The sequence below is a fragment of the Ylistrum balloti genome, unplaced genomic scaffold (assembly GCF_031769215.1).
Source record: "Ylistrum balloti isolate Yb309-2 unplaced genomic scaffold, AGI_CSIRO_Ybal_v1 Utg372114, whole genome shotgun sequence".
In the NCBI taxonomy this organism is placed as follows: domain Eukaryota; kingdom Metazoa; phylum Mollusca; class Bivalvia; order Pectinida; family Pectinidae; genus Ylistrum; species Ylistrum balloti.
Window position 1 is genome coordinate 1 of NW_026783012.1, and position 18,886 is coordinate 18,886.

The 18,886-nt window shown below is 40.5% G+C and overlaps 8 protein-coding genes and 1 non-coding gene across 9 annotated transcripts; 3 read left to right on the top strand and 6 right to left on the bottom strand.

Moving 5' to 3' along the window:
* Positions 1-1,504: 1,504 nt before the first annotated feature.
* Positions 1,505-2,977, top strand: LOC132564252 (zeta-carotene-forming phytoene desaturase-like). Its single transcript, XM_060228924.1, has one exon. The coding sequence runs from the start codon at positions 1,505-1,507 to the stop codon at positions 2,975-2,977; it is 1,473 nt and encodes a 490-aa protein (XP_060084907.1).
* An 83-nt stretch (positions 2,978-3,060) lies between these two features.
* On the bottom strand, positions 3,061-4,535 carry LOC132564253 (uncharacterized). Its single transcript, XM_060228926.1, is given in 2 exon segments — positions 3,061-4,460; positions 4,463-4,535. Coding segments are annotated over 2 exon segments (1,473 nt in total).
* Positions 4,536-4,679: 144 nt separating this feature from the next.
* On the top strand, positions 4,680-4,752 carry Trnaf-gaa (transfer RNA phenylalanine (anticodon GAA)). The gene has a single exon. It is a non-coding gene; the product is annotated as a tRNA-Phe (tRNA).
* Positions 4,753-4,868: 116 nt separating this feature from the next.
* Positions 4,869-5,777, bottom strand: LOC132564254 (RNA polymerase sigma factor SigA-like). Its single transcript, XM_060228927.1, has one exon. It carries the CDS (start codon positions 5,775-5,777, stop codon positions 4,869-4,871), a length of 909 nt encoding a protein of 302 aa, XP_060084910.1.
* A 1,424-nt stretch (positions 5,778-7,201) lies between these two features.
* On the top strand, positions 7,202-8,275 carry LOC132564255 (uncharacterized protein YifB-like). The gene has a single exon (XM_060228928.1). The coding sequence runs from the start codon at positions 7,202-7,204 to the stop codon at positions 8,273-8,275; it is 1,074 nt and encodes a 357-aa protein (XP_060084911.1).
* A 503-nt stretch (positions 8,276-8,778) lies between these two features.
* Positions 8,779-10,062, bottom strand: LOC132564256 (UDP-N-acetylmuramoylalanine--D-glutamate ligase-like). The gene has a single exon (XM_060228929.1). It carries the CDS (start codon positions 10,060-10,062, stop codon positions 8,779-8,781), a length of 1,284 nt encoding a protein of 427 aa, XP_060084912.1.
* A 1,700-nt stretch (positions 10,063-11,762) lies between these two features.
* LOC132564258 (dihydrofolate synthase/folylpolyglutamate synthase-like) lies at positions 11,763-13,151 on the bottom strand. Its single transcript, XM_060228930.1, has one exon. The coding sequence runs from the start codon at positions 13,149-13,151 to the stop codon at positions 11,763-11,765; it is 1,389 nt and encodes a 462-aa protein (XP_060084913.1).
* Positions 13,152-13,155: 4 nt separating this feature from the next.
* Positions 13,156-14,535, bottom strand: LOC132564259 (histidinol dehydrogenase-like). Its single transcript, XM_060228931.1, has one exon. The coding sequence runs from the start codon at positions 14,533-14,535 to the stop codon at positions 13,156-13,158; it is 1,380 nt and encodes a 459-aa protein (XP_060084914.1).
* Positions 14,536-18,160: 3,625 nt separating this feature from the next.
* On the bottom strand, positions 18,161-18,814 carry LOC132564260 (co-chaperone protein DjlA-like). The gene has a single exon (XM_060228932.1). The coding sequence runs from the start codon at positions 18,812-18,814 to the stop codon at positions 18,161-18,163; it is 654 nt and encodes a 217-aa protein (XP_060084915.1).
* Positions 18,815-18,886: the final 72 nt, after the last annotated feature.

An 18,886-nucleotide genomic window follows, 5' to 3' on the forward strand; every position in this document is an offset into this window, starting at 1 on the left:
CTACCCTTGTATTTTTTTACGACACCCAACCCTTTGTAGCATTAGATCTTTCTATAAGCGCCGGCGAGGCTGTCACCTTGCATGCTGAGTTTGCGCTTACATTTGAGAACGAACTGAGAAAGATACAGAGAGCCCAAAGAAACGAACAACTGAGCATCTTTTGTGGGAGAGATATCTTTGATTACATATTAGCAGCAAATGAAGAAGGGGGATTATATTTTGATGGAATAGTAGGGGTAAACTACACAGTACAACATAATGAGATCAGTTTATTTAATATCGTTTTTGAGATATACTATACAAGTAAAGGCTTTGTTGATGAGGATTGGATGGGGTATCTTGATACAGTAGAGGAACTTCATGAAACACGAAACGACATTGCAAGCGACCCCAGAAGTGTAGCGTATCAAGGAATCTTAGGGCATACCATATCCTTGTACGAACCCACAAGAGTACGACCCCTTTACCTCTTCTTCCATATATCGCGTGATGATGTTTTTGCCAGTGTTTCCCAGGCAAGTTTTAATATTCATAGCTCGCTTATATACAGTCCTTTTGATACTAGTTTTCTCTGGGAAACAGGAATAGAATGGTTGGCTGTCGAGCTACTACGCATTGGATCCTCAGTGCAGTATGCATTTGGTCTAGGTAATGCAGCGTTTACAGAGCTATCGCATTATTTGAATATAGAGTTTTATACCTCAATACAATATTAATATAAGGAGTATACACATGAACAGCGTAAAAACAAAGAAGAAAAGAAAGAAAAAAATACTCGTATACAGTACAGTACTCAGTTTGCTTGCTGTGGTAGCCCTTATAGGGTATTGGATTTTCTTCACCCCAAGTGAGGAGCTTTCCCCGGAAGGGAAGGAGATACTTAGAGTCTATGAATTAGATCCCACAAATATACAGTCGCAAGAAGTATTCATAGAATCTGCTATTCGAAATCAGGAAGTATTGGAATTTGGGTCTAGGTTTAAGAGCAAAGACTTAATTCAAAGAGCTGTTACGGTAGCGAATGAGTATCTAAAGTCTAGGGAGAACGTAGCAGTAAAAATTGCACTTACACGTATGCATTATCAATTAGCCGGGATAGCAATTGACGAAGGAAATATAGCACAGGCTCTTATGGGGGTAAGCAGTGGAATTTCCTTAAGCGAAGAACTACTAGAAGAGTACAGCGATAATATAATACTGCGCATATATGTGGCAATAAATTATCTTTCTATTCCCGAGATGTTCCTAAAAGCAACTGATGGTATCATGCATCTTAATTACTTAGTGGATAAAATATCAGATAAGAACTTCGACCTAAAAGCGGCAGTAGATGGTGATATGTATTACTTAGGAGCTCTCAGGAATGCTCTTGATAGGGGTATTGCGCATGCAAAGCAAGAGGAAGATAAGAATTACTTTGTAGCAGCAAAAGAGAGGTTGGAGGCAATACTGTAATAGTATGTCAATTACGTTATATTTCATCTATGCTATGCTAATAGCATAGATGAAAGCAGTAGTAGTTGGCGCAGGACTTGGTGGGCTTTCGGTAGCGGCGTGCTTAGCAAAGGCAGGTGTTGATGTTACCATTCTTGAAAAAAATTCTTGGGTCGGTGGTAGAGTGCATAAGTGGGTTCACAAGGGTGTACGCTTTGACTTAGGACCAAGCTGGTACCTTATGCCCAAAGAAGTGGATAGATGGTTTCACGCTCTAGGTTTTGACAGGAAGCAATTTTACGAGATACACAGATTAGATCCCGCATATAAAGTTATTTATGATGGCGAATCTTTAGTTGTTCCAGGGAATATTAACAAAGTTTTTGAGCTTTTTGAGAGTGTGGAGCAAGGTGCGGGAGAAAGGTTACAATTTCATCTAAGCAATAACGCAAGGGAATACCACTACCTTATGGAGAATTTTATCCGTAGTAATTATAACAGTGCACGCACGATACTTAGAAAGGGAATGGAGATACTTCGCTTCTTTGAGTATAGCTCTCTTATGAGTAATTTTCATTCAAGAATCAAAAAAGTTGCGTACGACCCTAAATTACAAAAAATACTAGAATACTCAAGTACTTTCTTAGGTGCTAGCCCGTATACTCTGCCAGCTCCTTACACTATACTGAATCATGTAGATTTTAATCTAGGCACATGGTATCCTCTAGGTGGATTTTCTGTGCTTCCTGAGGCAATGGCCAAGATATGTCGTTTACTAGGAGTAACAATCCACTGCAACGAAGAAGTAGAGATGCTTGAGCTGAAGCGAAATACTATTAGCCATGTGCATAGTAAAAGCACAACATACCAAGCAGATCTTGTAGTGGCAAACGCAGACAGGCATTTTGTCGATCAAGTCTTGCTTCCCCCAAAATACAGAGAAATGAAAGAGAGGCAGTGGAATGCACTTCCCATTTCGCCATCAGTGTTCAATATTTTTTTAGGAGTAAAGGATACGCTAAACAACCTTGCTCACCACACATTCTTCTTCGATAGTGACTGGGATAAGCATATTACATCAGTGTATAAGCGTAAGGAATGGCCGCTAGATCCTCTTTTTTATGTGCATTGCCCTGCAAAAACAGACCCAGCAGCCGCTCATAACGATGTACAGTCTTTGTTTATACTTGTCCCTTTAGCACCCGGCGTACAAGATAGTCCAGTAGAGCGAAATAGAATATACGAGAGAGTGCTACAACGTCTGCGACTGCATGCTAATATCTCTGAGCATACTATTTCATTTTCTAAAATAGAAGGACCAAGGGAATATAAGTTGCATTTCAATGCGTATAAAAGTAACGCATTTGGTCTAGCTATGACCTTAGGTCAAACGGCAATGTTACGACTGAGTAATCGCTCTCAAAAAGTAAAGAATCTTTACTTTTCGGGTCAATATACGATACCAGGAACAGGAACAACTATGTCAATTATTTCTGGAGAGCTGAGTGCTGAACGCATTATCCAAGAGATGAGCCTATCCTAGCCCAGTAGCAGGCATACGTCGTATAGACACTCTCGGGCAAGCAGTAGGTCGAACCTAAACTTTTCTTGCTTTCTATACATACTTTATTTAACAGCAATATCAATGCTTGGTCGATACCCTAGCAGTGTCTGTACCGCTACGTGCACAGGGTGCTTCTTGAAGGCGGTTATGTATGAGGACTTCTTTGCTTTTTTTGCATCCAGCTGCACGAAAGTATTCTGTTGTAGCATGTAATCAAAACGTGGCGCCCACTTTCTTGCTCCTAGCCTTGCTGTCATCGAGCAATTGTCTATCATATAGCTTATTCCTTTGTAATGCATATATGGGTTTAGTGAATCCACTGCCTCAATAACAGATTCGTTTACTATTTCAGAGTACGAATGACCGTTTGCAAGTAGCACGTCTATCTGCGCCATCATGGTAGCAATATAGATTCCAGCAGTATGAGGGTGGACAGGGACAACTGTCTTATCTCGTTTTTTGCGCACCTCTTTTCCAATAGTGCTCCACATTTCTGTGTTATCAATAATACCAAGTGGAAATTCATTCATGCGCTCCATTGCGTAGATTACAGAGCGTATTTCATTCCCTGAAGATACCTCATCGTAGATCTCTTGTAATACTTCTTTAGCGGTATCATAGCTTGCGTTGTATGCAAGTTCAAATTCTTTTTTATCTGCTGTTTTCATGTCATTGTACACGGCAAGAATACCCTCATGTGATATTTTTCCCGATATAGGGCCTGTAATGCTTTCTACAGAGTGTATAAACGCCTCACTCTTTTTCATTCCTTTATCTACAAAGCGTCTATAAAGAGCTTCTACTATCCCATGAACTGCACCTAGTAATATACCTCTTTCTCCGTATATATCTGACTTGCACTCCATGTTTAAGGAGGTGCAGAAACTAAAGGGGGCACCAACTCCTAATGCCCAAGAGATGGCATACTCAGTTGCTTTCCCTGTAATATCCTGATGCACAGCAAAACTCGTGTTAATACCTGCTCCATCAATTTTTTTTCCTTGCTCGTACAGTCGCCTTACAGAAGGACCCATACCCTTGGGGCATACCCCAATAACGTTGATGTTTGCTGGGAATTGCTCCCCTAGTGTTCGCAAGTATTCTGCAAGGAACCCATGAGAGAGTCCTAGAGTAGTTTTTGGTCGCATGGCCTTGAAAATTCGTGGGTAGAGCTTAGCTTGGGCAGCATCTGAAATAAGGAGAATAACGAGATCGCTTTTCTTTATTACAGTAAACATTTCACCAAGCGTTTTGTTCGCTACAGTGAACCCCTCTTTTTCTGCTTTTTTCCATGATGGACTGTCTTTTCTTAAGCCCATAACAACGCGAATGCCAGTACCCACTAAAGAATCACGTAAATTCATTGCCTGGGCGGGACCCTGACTGCCCCAACCGATTACGCCAATCTGTTTAATACCACCAAAACCTTGTTTCAAAAGCTTAAATTTCTCTCTTCCCCCCTTATTACATACTCTGTGGTATTTGCAAGGGAAATTTTTTCTTTACTAAATATTTTTGTTTTATATGTATGCGACATAAGTACCTCTATGTATAGTATACACCATACAAAAGAACGAAGTGCTACTGCGCTAGAAAATATATTACATATGCTAGATGACTTAATAAAAAATAGGTACATAACACTTGAAAAGTATTATTTAAGCTAGTACAATAAAAGTATGCCGCTGTAGCTCAGTTGGTAGAGCAGAGGACTGAAAATCCTCGTGTCATCAGTTCAAATCTGATCGGCGGCAGTAACTAATTAGTAATTAGTACTAATACTTACTACTGTAACAGCACCACACAGAAAGCATTTGCTACTATGTATGTTCTGTTACTGCAGTGCTATTCTTATTTGTAATGTGCGTGTTTACGCCGCTTTAGCTGTAACACCTAATTTAATACAGGTTTTTCTTATCCACTTCTTGCTTTTTGCTTCAATCTGCCTTACTCGTTCTTTAGAGATTCCAAAAAACTTACTTACCTCATCAAGTGATTTCTTGTGTCCATCGTTCATGCCAAAGCGCATTTTCACTATTGTAGCTTCACGTTCAGGTAGTTGGTCTATGCAACTTCTTACAACAAATGCGATCTCTCTTTCTAGAAAGTGATTTTCTGGAGAAACATTGTTTTGATCTGCTATAAAATCTCCATAAAACTCAGTATTGGACGCCGTAGTGTTAGTGTTGTTGATGCTTGGACTCTCAATAGAGATAATTTCTTTTTTCTTAGACATAAGATAATCTAAATAATCCTCGCTGAAATTCAATTCTTTTGCAATATAGGCGTTATGTTCTTGCGCGCTTAAGTCTCTGTGCTTTTCATTGTTTTTCATTTCCATCTTTAACTTAAAAACAGAATTGAGCTCGCGAGCTTTATTGACTGGTTTACGAATAAATGCACTTTCTTGTATTGCTTTATTGATAAAATATCGTATCCACCATACAGCATAAGAAATAAAGTTATTTTGCTTATTTTCATCAAACTTCTCTATTGCCTTTAGTAAGCCAAACGCTCCTTCAGAAATGAGTTCATCAAGATCTATATTTAATTTCTTATATTTATATTGGCATGCAATCATAGCAATGAAAGGAATGTTAACTTCTAGAAGAGTGTTTCTCGCTTCTAAATCCCCCTTTTTTGCCTTTGCAATTAGTTGCACTTGCTCTTCAGGACTGGGAATATTTGAATGAAGTTCCTGTGACTTCTCATCTGTAACCTGCACCTGAGTAGTATCGTCTCCGGTCTTTTGTACTGCATTCGTTCTGATTTTACCCATAACATACCTCTCTCATTGTTCTATTGCAATTTCCCCTCAGTAACCTGCATATATCTCTAGCAAGATGCATGCCAAATCTATATGTATGTATATAAAATATAACACTTTTCATTATTTATAAAAAGTATACAGTATTATAATAAAAAAAAATATCTATAAATTAAATCATTATATTATAAGCATTTATTTATATTCTATCTAGTAAATAAAAAAATGCTTTTTGAAGTAAAGCATGAAAAATGGTGTAAATATAGTATTTTTGCTTATCTTTAATAGTACTAATTTGTATATTAAAATAATTGACACTATTTTATACATATTCAAGGATATCTGCTTAATATATGTGTATATATGAAACAGAGTGAAAAAAGCATACACTTTATGTATAAGATATGTACATAAATAGTACTATATTCTGTTTTTCATGGATCTAAGGATAAAAAAAATACATGCATTCCCTTTTTGCATGTAAGATTTTCGTGGTACGCAAGCACAGTAGAAGATACTTATACTATAAGTATAGACATTACAACTATAGCTAATAAGAAGATTAATCAGTGGAATTATTATCTTATTTAGTGTAGAATACGTATAGGAGGAGCTATGTCCAAAGTTTCAAAAAACGCAAGAAGAGAAGGGGTAAAAGAACTCAAAAGTAGGTGGGGTGGCAAAATCACAGTAAAATCAAAGATGGAAGCCGGAAAAATACGTCACTTCGCTGAATGTGAAAAATCAGGTATTCAAGCAAGAAAACCACGAGATCTTATGTAATGCACAGAGGTCTTGCATCATGATACTTTCCGGAAAAAAAATTCACTCTCTTCTAAACAATAAAATTATTATAGAGCCCTTCAAGGTAGAGCGACTTAATCCAAACAGCTATAACCTCTGTCTTCATAACGAGTTGTTTACTCATACTGAAGATGTGCTTGACATGGAAAAAAAAAATCCTCTCACTAAGATAGTAATTCCTGATTCAGGTTTTGTTCTTCGCCCTTATACCCTGTACCTAGGAAGAACTGCAGAGTATACAAAAACCTACGGTTTAGTGCCAATGCTGGAAGGGCGTTCCTCGGTAGGGCGTCTCGGCTTATTTGTCCATGTAACCGCGGGATTTGGCGACGTAGGTTTCGAAGGGTACTGGACACTAGAGTTGCATTGTATTCATGCAATACGGATATATCCAAACGTTCCAATTTGTCAGATATTTTATCATACCATAGACGGCGATTACGACCTCTATACCTCTTCAAAGTACCAGAAAAACAAAGGTTTACAGAGAAGTTTACTGTATAAAGAGCTAAATTCTAAGACCCAGTAAGAGTGCGTTGCAAGTGGGCATGCTACGTATAGTTATAGCTTTCATGCAATCTTGTGTGGAATGAGTATTAGTATATGTGATATTTGCATTTGCACCTTTTGGTATGCGCGGAAAAATAGTACAGGTTGAGGTGGATATCTGTGGAAATTTCCCCATTGTAGAAATTGTTGGACTCCCTTCCAGTGAAGTAAAAGAATCGAGAGATAGAATAAAAATAGCTATTAAAAATAGTGGTTTTATATGGCCTCTGAAACGTATTCTTATCAATTTAGCACCTGCTGATATAAAAAAACAGGGAGCCGGGTTTGACTTACCCATAGCTCTTGCTATTCTTAGCGTAACCGAGCAAATTAGTGCATTCTCCCAGCCAATTTTAGCAGTGGGCGAATTGCAGCTCAATGGAAACGTACGACCAGTTCTTGGCGCTCTTGCGATGGCACTTAGTGCCATAGAGCAGGGGATAGAGCATTTTGTTGTTCATAAAGACAATGCCCGCGAATGCTCTATTACGCAACGTGCCCATTTCTTTGAAATTACACAACTAATAGATATGCAAAAGCAGTACACCTGGCAGCAGAGTAAAGACAGGGACGCCAATGGGATCACTCAAGCAGAGGGCTTCTTTAGTTCCCCATCTCTTGCAGACCTGTCTCATTGCAATGCACTGAAAAGAACAATACAGATAGCAGCAGCGGGCAAGCATAATGTACTGTTTAGCGGACCTCCTGGTACTGGGAAAACAGCGGGAGCTATACGAATTCCCTCACTGCTCCCAGATCTTAGTTTTGATGATTCGCTAGAGCTAAGTGCCTTATATTCTCAAAACGGTTTTTCCCTTGGTGCACGAGGCCTACTTACGAGGCGACCAGTACGCATTCCACACCATACAGCAACAGTAGAGGGCATGGTGGGAAGCGGCGCATCTCACAGTCTAGGTGAAATCACACTTGCACACTGTGGTATCTTACTGCTAGATGAAGCTCCTGAATTTAAGATGAAGGTGCTCCAGGCGTTGAGAGAACCCCTCGATCAGCAGTATGTTACCATAAGCAGGGCGGGGCATAAGTGGGATTATCCCGCAGATTTTCAATTAATACTTACTACTAACCTCTGCCCTTGTGGAAATCTGGGAAAATCCCAGCACTCTAAAGAATGGTGTCTTTGTTCCGAAACGTGAAATTTTTGCGTATTGGAAGAAAATAGGTGCAGCGTTGTGGGACAGGATTGATATTAAATATGCTACAGAATATGTAAGCACAGAACGAGCAGAGAGCGAGGGGCTACGCCTCCACGATATGATGCAAAGAAAAACCGAAGTGCTTCGAGCTATGGATACTCAAACACTACGTTATAAGGAAGTGGGAGTAAGTAGCAGTTGGAATTCTCGATGCCCTAGTGAAAAAATCCCGCTACTATTCCGTGTCTCAGATGCTGGGCATATTTCTATACAAAGAGCTCTCTCTACGCTTCAGATGAGCGAGCGAAGAAAATTAGTGCTCTTTCGTGTGAGTCAAACTATTGCAGATATTTCTAGAGACGATATTATTTGTGAAGCGCATATAAGCGAGGCAATTGAACTTGTGCATTCTCGCTTGAGTGCAAGTTACAAGCATGTGTAGGCCCTGTACTTTACTGTACATAAGAAGGCGAAGCATCTTATACGTACAAACCGTATACTTACTAGCCAAGCGATTGGACAATGTTCTTAAATTGCTCTCCCCTGTCAAATTCATGCTTAAACATACCAAAAGAAGCACAACCTGGTGAGAGTATGATGATATCGCCATCGTAGCTCTGCGTGTACGCTTCTTCTACTGCATGCTGTAAGCTATTATAGGGTCCAGAATAAGAAATGCGTTCTTTACGCAGTAGAGGGAGCAGTAGCGAAGTAAAGGTACCCTCTAGCAGGTAACAGTGCTCTGCTTTTTTGCATTGCACCAGCAAGTCTTGAGGGAGTAGTTCTTTGTCTGTTCCGCCGCAGATAAGGTGCACGGAATGGGGTGCCAATGCTGCTATATTCATGGCCTGGGGAATGGTAGCTGCGCTGTCGTTAATAAATACACGTTTAAGATTATTTGCAACCCGTTCCTTCCTGTGTTCTAGCGTAAGTAGTTTTTCCCATGTTTCTCTGTCCCGTGGCATATCCTCATTATGTGCTAAGCAAAAAGCCATAAGAATGAGCACGTTTTGTATGTAGTATGAGTACGGAACATTCGAGAAACAACGAAGCGCGGTAGCTGTTGCCCCGATTCTACTTCTATACAACAGTACTCCATCTTCGAACCAAGATCCAAGCTGACTACTGTCTAGAGGGGTAGCACTGTGCCAGTAGCATTGTTCTGCTTTGTAGTGTAGCGCAAGACGCCTGCCCCACTTATCATTTGGAATTATTATATTTCTATAGCCCGCTGATTTTCTAAAGAGATATGATTTATCGAGAAAATATTCTTTCATATTACTATAATAGTTGAGGTGATCACGCATAAAGTTAGTAAAAATCTGACATTCTATAGTATTTATTGAAAGATCATTCACGATACGTAAGTCACCTATCTGCTGGGCAGATAATTCGCACACAAGGTACTTTGGACGAATATTCTGTTCTATAAGGGTGAGCACAGACCTTCGGATATTTCCCGCGAGATAACTCCGTACAGTGAAATGTGAATCTGCTTCTATGTTTTTACCTCGAGACAACAAAGAGTGTATGGCATGAGAAATGCTTGATTTTCCTTTGGTTCCTGTAATTGTAATAACGGCACTGGGTGCGTGTGTATCTGCATTCCAATCGAGGTACAGAGAGATATCGCTTAGTATACACTTCTTCTCTGTTTTTGCATATGTTATGATGGGAGCATGCTTAGGGATAGCAGGGTTTTTTATAATATAGTCGGCTGCGTGAATACACTCTTTGCTATGTGTACCAAATTCGCATTCTAAAGGATAGGAGCGAAAACCCTCCATAACTTCTGCGAATCTTTCTTCCTTCTGTGCATCGCTTATCAATATCCGTTTAGCTTTTTGAGATATAGCGTAAGAAACAGCGGCTGCCCCACCTCCGTGTATGCCGAGTCCTAGGATAAGTACACTTTTATTGCGAAGAGAAATCAATCTTAGATTTATTATACATCACTATTTTACTTTATGTAGTATTATTACTGGGTGTTTCATTATCAAATAAAGCACGAGCCTTGTCTCTGTTAAAGACTATATTAAATCCATTATCGCGTTGCACGATAACTTTACCAATAGATTTTGGAAGTCTTCGTAGGTATTTTACCTCTGTGTAGTGAAGATCGACGATACTCGCATCTTTGCATTTACTAAATAAAGCAGCAAGCTGAGCCGCGTTTTCCAGTGCGTCAAGAGCTATACTGTGTCTGTGTTGCGAGCGAATAAAGACATACGCGCCACTGCTCCCCCTAATGTGCATCCACATGTCATTGCCCTTTGCTGTGTAGCGAAGTAACGCATCATTTTCTTGGGCATTTCTTCCAATAAAATAGCTGTAGTTTTTCTTGTAAAGAACAAGACCTCTTGTATGCTTTGCTGTTTTGCGAGAAGCGTTCGCAGTATGGGATCCCTTTCTTAGCTTTAGTAGTGTTTTTCCCGATAGGGTTCCTTGTATAGATTTCATGGCATCTTGTAGCATGCGATCTTCGTCTGAATTGTATTCTGCACTAGCATACGATATGTTTTTCTCCAATTCTTCCACAGCTTCCTTCGCATCATGCAATACGTCTAGTTCGCTTTGATTCTGCTGCAACGACTTTTGTAATGACGCACACATGTTTTGAGAGCGCTTATAACGTTGAAAGTATATATTGGCATTCTCAATAGCATTTCGCTTGCTGTCCAGGTGAATTTGCAGAGTAGACCCAGTCTTGGGATGCTTTGTATGTAGCCATTCCAAGCCTGCAGGGATTCTGTGCTGATGAATAAGTATTTCGTTTCCAATATGCAAATACATATCGTATTCGAGATGCTTTTCCATTTCTTTTTTACTTGCATCCATTCTAGTTGAAAGTTGCTGTATTCGTTTTGTAAGTATAGTAGAAATCTCTCTGATTTCTCTTTTTCTCTTTTCATGTCTTTGTTTATGCAAGTAGTATGAGGCAATGTAATCATTAAACGCTGTGCTATGCGCGTTATGGAGAGGGTAGCTACGTATAGATATATTGCTTTTAGAAACATGTGTAGTATTGGATGGCGTAAATTGCTGTTGTGGCATAATGCCACGGTCGGGGCGTCGAAACAGAGCATCGATTATTCTGTTTTCTACATTACATAGGATGATATTTGCTTGAGCATTCCATAGCCGCATGTAGAGCAGTAGTGTGTCCTCATTGTGCACAGGTTGTTTTCTTGTGCAAGTAAAGCATACTATCCTGTCGTTATTGATATGCTGGACATCTGCAATACTCATTCCTACAAGTCGAGATTGTAGTAACTGCTGAAATCTTTGAATTTTCTTGGGCTTGGCAGGAGCGGTGCCAGCGCTGTGCAGGCGAAGAGCGTGTGATTCTAAGTGAACATAGAAATGCAGTAGCTGTCTCTCGGAGTAGATTTCCATGTAGAGGGTATATATTTCTATTTGGTATACTTTCTGTATTTTTCCTCTATGTAGAGGAAGTTCGGATAGTATAAGATCTATCTCTTTCCAGTTAAGAGACATGGCTTAGATACTCCGTAAGATAGTACTTTCTGCAGTCAGAGCAGAGATAAGAGGACCCACAGATTACAAGTACAGCATGTTTTTTCTTTGCATACGCAAGAGCTTTTTCAAAAGCAGTGTAATGATCGTTAATGCATCTAAGGGTGCTACGACGTGTGCTTTGTTTCTTGAAATGCGATTCTGTATTTTTCAAGGCGTTGTACAGCAACGTAGGGTTCTGAGGCTTTATGCTTCCCGCCTTGGTAACGATGATACGTTGAAAACATGGGAGATATAGAGCTATTGCTTTAGCGATACGTTCATGTTCCTTGTCTTGGGATATTCCTAGTAACAGTATGGACTGTGAAAAAAACATTGAACAGAATCGAAGGGTATTGCTTAGCGACTGAGGGGTATGTGCAATATCTAGGTATAATGTGTTATGCAAGAGTTCACCTCTACAAGGCAACTGAGCACTCTGGGGAAAATAGAGTTTTGCAGGCAGTGTTTCTATTGTATGTGCGTGCTTGCGAAGAATAGCAAGCCCAAGAGTTGCAAGCATTTGATTTTGTACAATGTGGGTAAGTAATGCTTTGCTTCTTACTTGCGTATTTGATGTCTGTGCAGAATTTGATTTTCCCCTGTATGCGCAGGGGGTAACAGCAAGGGTAGCAGTAATGCCATCAATGCCCTGTTTACGTATACTATGCTGCGTGCAGCTATCGTAGATATACAGAGGGGAGGTTTGATGCTCTGCTGTTTTGCGTACTATATTGAATACTACATTATGTGTCTGAGAGCCCAGCAAAACAGGAACACCAGTTTTAATGATGCCAGCTTTTTCGTAGGTAATTTCTTCTATGCTGTATCCTAGTATATCGCAGTGCTCAAGCTCTATATTGGTAATGATGCTTAATTGTGGTGTAATGACATTCGTGCTATCATGAAGACCACCAATGCCCACTTCAACAACCACCCATTCACAGTGTTTTTTTTGAAAGTAAAGCAAGGCTGCAGAAAATATCTTTTCAAAAAAAGTGGGGCGGCTTCCTTGGGAGCTGCAGTTTTGTGCTGCAGTATGTACCTCGTTTATTACAACAAGGAATTCGTCGTCAGAAATTGGCTGGTTATCAATTTTTATGCGTTCATTGTATGATTGTATGTGAGGAGAGCTAAAAAGCCCAGTTCTTTTTCCTTGCTTAGATAAAAGGTATGCGAGGGATTGCGAAGTGCTACTTTTCCCCTTTGACCCTGTAATATGCACAAAACGCACCTTTCGTTCAGGGTTTCCACAGTGTTTTAATAAGCATAGCATTCTTTCGTTTGAGGGGGCATGCTTATAGTGCAGACTAGGAAGCTCCTGCAACCAATCAAGCGCTTTAGAGAGCCCACGAAACATTTCTCTAGCCTTGAGTAGAAAGAGTAGCGTTTGAGGTGCCGTTTATTGCTTTCGTTGATGCTTCCTGAGAACGAAGGTCACGGTAGTCAAGTGCTTTTTTGTGAAAATAAAAACCTTCATACTCAGCCAAAGCTTGCACAATCGGAGCAAGTCTTTCGTAACCACGCGATGTTATTTGTATTACGGTGCTTTCTTTTATAAAATCTCTTACAGAAATGCCCGAGTAGCTTTTTGCCATGCCCCCAGTAGGGAGCACCGCGTTTGCGCCTGCAGCGTAATTCGCTATACTAAACGGACTGTGCTTTCCTAGTAGTATCTCACCCGCATTACTAATCTTCGACATAATTTTTGAGGGCATATCTGAATGTATAAGTAGGTGTTCTGGAGCTATAGTATTGCTGATATGGATAGACTCCTGAATATTCTCGGTAACAATAACACCATAGTAGGTATGAAATACAGTGTTTAAGATTTCTTTTTGTGGGCTCGGAGCCTGCTCTATTATTTTGTTAAGGTGCTTAGATACAGATTCGGCAAAGTCTTTTTTGTGGGTAAGTAGCAAAGACATAGAATCTATTCCATGCTCAGCTTCAATACAAAGATCGTAGGCTACAAGGTCAGCTGCGGTGGTGCCGTCTGCAATAATAAGCGATTCTGATGGCCCTGCAGGAGGTCCTACATCTACTACAGAGCGAAGAAAATGCTTGGCGGCACTTACTATAGCACTGCCAGGTCCTATAATTTTATGTACAGCTGGGATGCTTTTTGTGCCATAGGCAAGTGCCGCTATTCCATGTGCGCCTCCCACCTTGTATATTTCGCTGATATTACATAGTTCGGCAACATACAGTGTGGCGGGATCGATGCTACCATCGGGGAGTGGTGGGGTAATCATAACAATACGAGGCACCTCTGCTAAGCATGCTGGTACTGCAAGCATATATGCCATAGAAGGAAAACTCCCCTTCCCACGTGGAATGTAGAGCGCAACTGATTCGACAGGGTGTATTGATGACCCAATAAACACACCCTGCCCATTTTCTGCAAGGGGTTTATTCTTTGCTATTGTTTGAGATATATGGTAGTTATGCACATTTTGGTATGCGGACTTCAGAGCTTTCTTTAGTTCGGGGCTCAGCATGCGTATTGCCGTTTGTATTTCCTTTTCTTTTACTCGTAGTTCTGAGCTTTTTTTGAACTGTACGCCTTCAAATTTTTTACTGAACCGTAAAAGAGCCCGATCACCTTCTTCTCTTACTTCTTTAAGTATGCGAGGTACGGTTTTGCTATACTGTTCTATTTCTAATTGAGACCTTCGTAGAATTCTGTTTTTTCTTTCCTTAGGTATTTTGCTCCATACTTTAGGGCGCAGTTTCTTGTGCATGTACGTATTATACAGCAAAATTCTCATTCAACTTTTGAAAGAAAAGTGTTTTATAGTGCTATGAATGATAAGGCATATGCAAAAAGGATATGAATCATGAAGGAAAACACATATACTAAACAACAAAGAAAACACTTGTCTTTCTTTCACTCTCTATAATTGCTATTGCAGCAGACTGTGAATGCACCCCTTCCTCTGTAACCGCATCCCTTGAACCCGCATTTACTACCACTGATAAGATGCATCTCATAGCAGCGCCCTAGTAGTGTAGTGCAGTGCTAAAGCAGCATGTCTACACAAGAGCTAAGGCAGCATACCTTAGCTCTTTACTACTTTTTAGCATGCTTCTTCTCCATAATACATTCCATGTATACATTTCTCCATTGAGACTTACATAGCATTCTGCTTTCCTAGATATTCTTTCCATACCTTCGGGCGTAATTTCTTGTGTGCTTAATGTATACGATTGAACGTTCGTTGCAAGTTTTGAGTATGCACTTAATTTCATATTTAGTAAGATATAAATATACCGACTTTTATAGTATATGAAAATAGTACGTATTTGTTTTCAGTGCTCATGCTAATGGTGGGTGGGTTTGTTCTTACCGCATTAGTGCTACTGGCAAGGGGTTATGAGAATACCGTAGCATCTTTTTTAATTAAAAGTTACTCATTTATGGGCTATGCTACGCCACTGTTCTTTTTCTGCTTGTTTTATATCGTAGCAAGCAAGGATTCAAAATCTCGCAATATTTTTCTCCCCCTCTTTGCTGTACTTCCCTTTCTTTGCTTTAGTGCAGCGTTGAGAGTATTCCTGTGGAAGACTGGAGATGCCGCACCACCTTTCTGGAACCTTACTCAGCTCTTTGGTCAAACAGGCACAGCAGTGTTTTGGCTTGTTTTGGGGGCAGGATCACTACTGCTTATATCTCTGGGGTATTTTATCATACGAACTGCTGAGATTGCAAAGCAAAGAGAGAATATAAGACATCAAGGGCTACAGCGGCCATCAAACATAGCATACCAAAATCCATATCACAGCCATCATCATGTACTCGGTAATACAACTAGTGCGGTACAAGCCACATCTCAGCCTCAAGGTATGGCATACGCCAACAACGGCATCGATGCTGTGGATATGCAACAATACAAAGTAAAAGACAGACAGGAGAAAGCACATCTACGTTTTGCTTCATACCCAACAGGGTACGAAGCACAAGAAGAAGATAGCAAGTCCTTACTACATCCAAAAAAACACGAGGAAAGGTACCTGCTCTTATTTCATGGGCATGGTAAGAATCGCTCATACTATGCTGAATACGAAAAAGAACGCATGCAAGACAAGGCGCCAATCGGCGCAGAAGGCTATGTGCCAAGAATGGATGCTGCAAGCAGAAGTAGCGAAGCTGAGTTAGTATCGCAAGTAGCATATGCTACAGCAGGTACACAAAGCGTAGCAAAACCTATGCCTGTAGATCAAGGTAGGACTGTAGTGAGTACGCAGAGCACAATAACACAGGGTGCAGAGGAAGTAGAAGGGGAGGGTATGCGTATTAATACGATAGCAGATGAAGAGCAGAGCTACGAGCATGATACATCATTATCGTATAAGGAAGAACAGGCAAGCATAACCCACACCGAACAGACAAGTATAGTCCCTACTATAGAGAATGCAATCGCACTAGAAGATTTTGAAGGTATAGAAATATATGAAGAAAGAGAAGAGTTAGCTGTAGTTGATATGCATGAAAGTAGTAGCAGTAGTAGTAGAGAGGAAGAAGAACAAGAGGCAGTTGTAGCAGCACATCTAGCGCAAGAGCACATAACGGCAACGATGGAGGCAAGTGCCACAGCACAAGATTCTGAATTTGAAGTAGAGGACGAGGAACTCAGTGCAGTTGACGGAGTAACAATCAGTGAACTTTATACTGAGGGCGAACCTGTACAGCAGGAACAGATTTTTGATGATCTACGATCCATTGTAGGACTGGATACGCATGTACACAATGCGCCTGTAGAAGCCGACATAGATACGCCCAACACACTAGATAGTGCTACACTCGATAAGGATACACCCGACACTACAGATGACAGTGCAGACCAGGATACGCACAACACAAATACATACACAGCCACTATCCTAGATCAGGGTGTGTTTGACAAGAGAGCACCCAATATAGCGCATGATGATAAGAAGGTAATAAAACATAGCGAAAAGAGAAGGAAGGGGAAGTACGTAATACCGATTTCAGATATTCTTGCAGCACCCCCACCGTTACCACGGATAAGCGAAGAACAGCAACAGGATATAGCTCTAAGGTTAGAGGAAACACTAAAGGAGTTTAATATTGATGCGAGGGTAGTATCTATATGTATGGGGCCAGTAGTAACGCTTTTTGAAATACTCCCAGCACCCGGGGTACGCCTACGACGTATAGTAGAATTATCAGACAATATCGCACTACGTTTAGCAGCTCCTAGTATACGTATTGTTGCACCCATACCGGGAAAAGAAGCGGTAGGCATCGAGGTCCCCAATAGAGAAAGGCAGACAGTTGCTTTCTCTGAGCTTATATCTCAAGTGGATTTTCGAAACAAAAAGAACATACTCCCCATTGCATTAGGTAAGAATATTTCTGCGCAAACCATTGTTATGGATCTTGTAAAGACCCCTCATATGCTTATAGCAGGCGCAACCGGCAGTGGTAAATCGGTATGCATCAATTCTATTATTTGCTCCATTCTTTATGCGCATCACCCCGATGATGTTAAACTGATCCTTATCGATCCTAAGATTGTTGAGCTTAGCTTTTATAATGACATACCTCACCTCCTTACACCAATGATTAGTGATCCACAGAAATCTGTTAAAATATTGAATTGGTGCGTGCAGGAAATGGAGCGAAGATATGTACTGCTCGAACAAGGCAATGTAAGAGAAATACAAAGTTACAATAGTAAAGCAAGTGAACAAAAGACTAAGTCGAAAATGCCATATATTGTAATCGTTATCGATGAGTTTGCTGATCTTATGATGTCCTGCGGAAAGGATATGGAAATTCTTATATCAAAACTTGCTGCGAAATCCCGAGCAGTAGGCATTCACCTTGTTATTGCAACACAAAGACCGTCAACTGATGTAATAACCGGGCTTATCAAATCGAACATACCTACTCGCATTTCATTTATGGTGGCAAGCAAGATAGATTCGCGCATTATACTGGACATAAACGGAGCCGAGAAGCTCCTTGGAAAAGGTGATATGCTCTACTCCTCCGCACAAAACCCTTTTCCCGAGCGTTTGCAAGGTGCGTATCTTGCAGAGCAAGAAGTGGAAAGGGTGGTAGCATTTGTAAAGGAAGCAGGCGGAGAGCCCGAGTATATGGATGAGCGGCTCTTTGAAGGCAACACAGATACTACAGAAGAGTTTGCGGGGGCAGATGATCCGCTTTGGGAGCAGGCGTTGGAAGAGGTGCTTGTAAACCAGCGTGCATCTGCATCGCAACTACAAAGAAGATTAAAGATAGGCTACAATAGAGCTTCAAGAATTATTGAGGATATGGAGAGCAAGGGTATAGTAGGGCCACAACAAGGAAATAGACAAAGGGAAGTATACATTTCATAGCTATGCTATGCTACGCTCTTTCTTTATTGCTGTCCATGCCTGTTGTATTTGGTAAAAACGTTTTTCTGCAGACTCTATCATCGAATCTGGTAAACCACGACTCTTAAGAGTATCAGGGTGATATTCCTTAGCAAGCTTTCTATACGACTTTTTTAACTCCTCATTACTCGCATCCTTGCTAAGACCCAATACGTGGTACGACTGTTCGGTGCTCGCCTCAAATGAATTGATTATATGAGAAAGCTCAGCATCAGAAACCGAAAAAATTGAAGCGATAGATTTAATAATCCGTTCTTCTTGTGCAGAGATAATACCATCAGCCGATGCTATACCCACTATTTGATACAGCATTTGCCGTTCTAACTGGGGTGTTCTACCGAAAAGGAGATGAAACTGCGATGCTAGCTCTTCCACACTTTTTGGTTCATTCTTTGCGTTATTAAAGTAATGTATTGCAGAGGCCTTATGCTCTCCAGTGAGCTGTAGCTTATGCACAAGCTGTATAAGAAAATCCCCCTCCTGTTTTGAAATAGTACCATCAACCTTTGCTATTTTTCCAAGTATGGTGAAGAAAGTGAAGAAGTACATATTCTGTAACTCTTGCATTTTTTGGGCAGAGATACCGCTAAACATCGACGAATATGCACCCCCCATTCTTCTGCGAGGAGAGAGGAATACATACCCTAATATAGCTCCTAATAGTAGACCAAATATACTACGAAACAG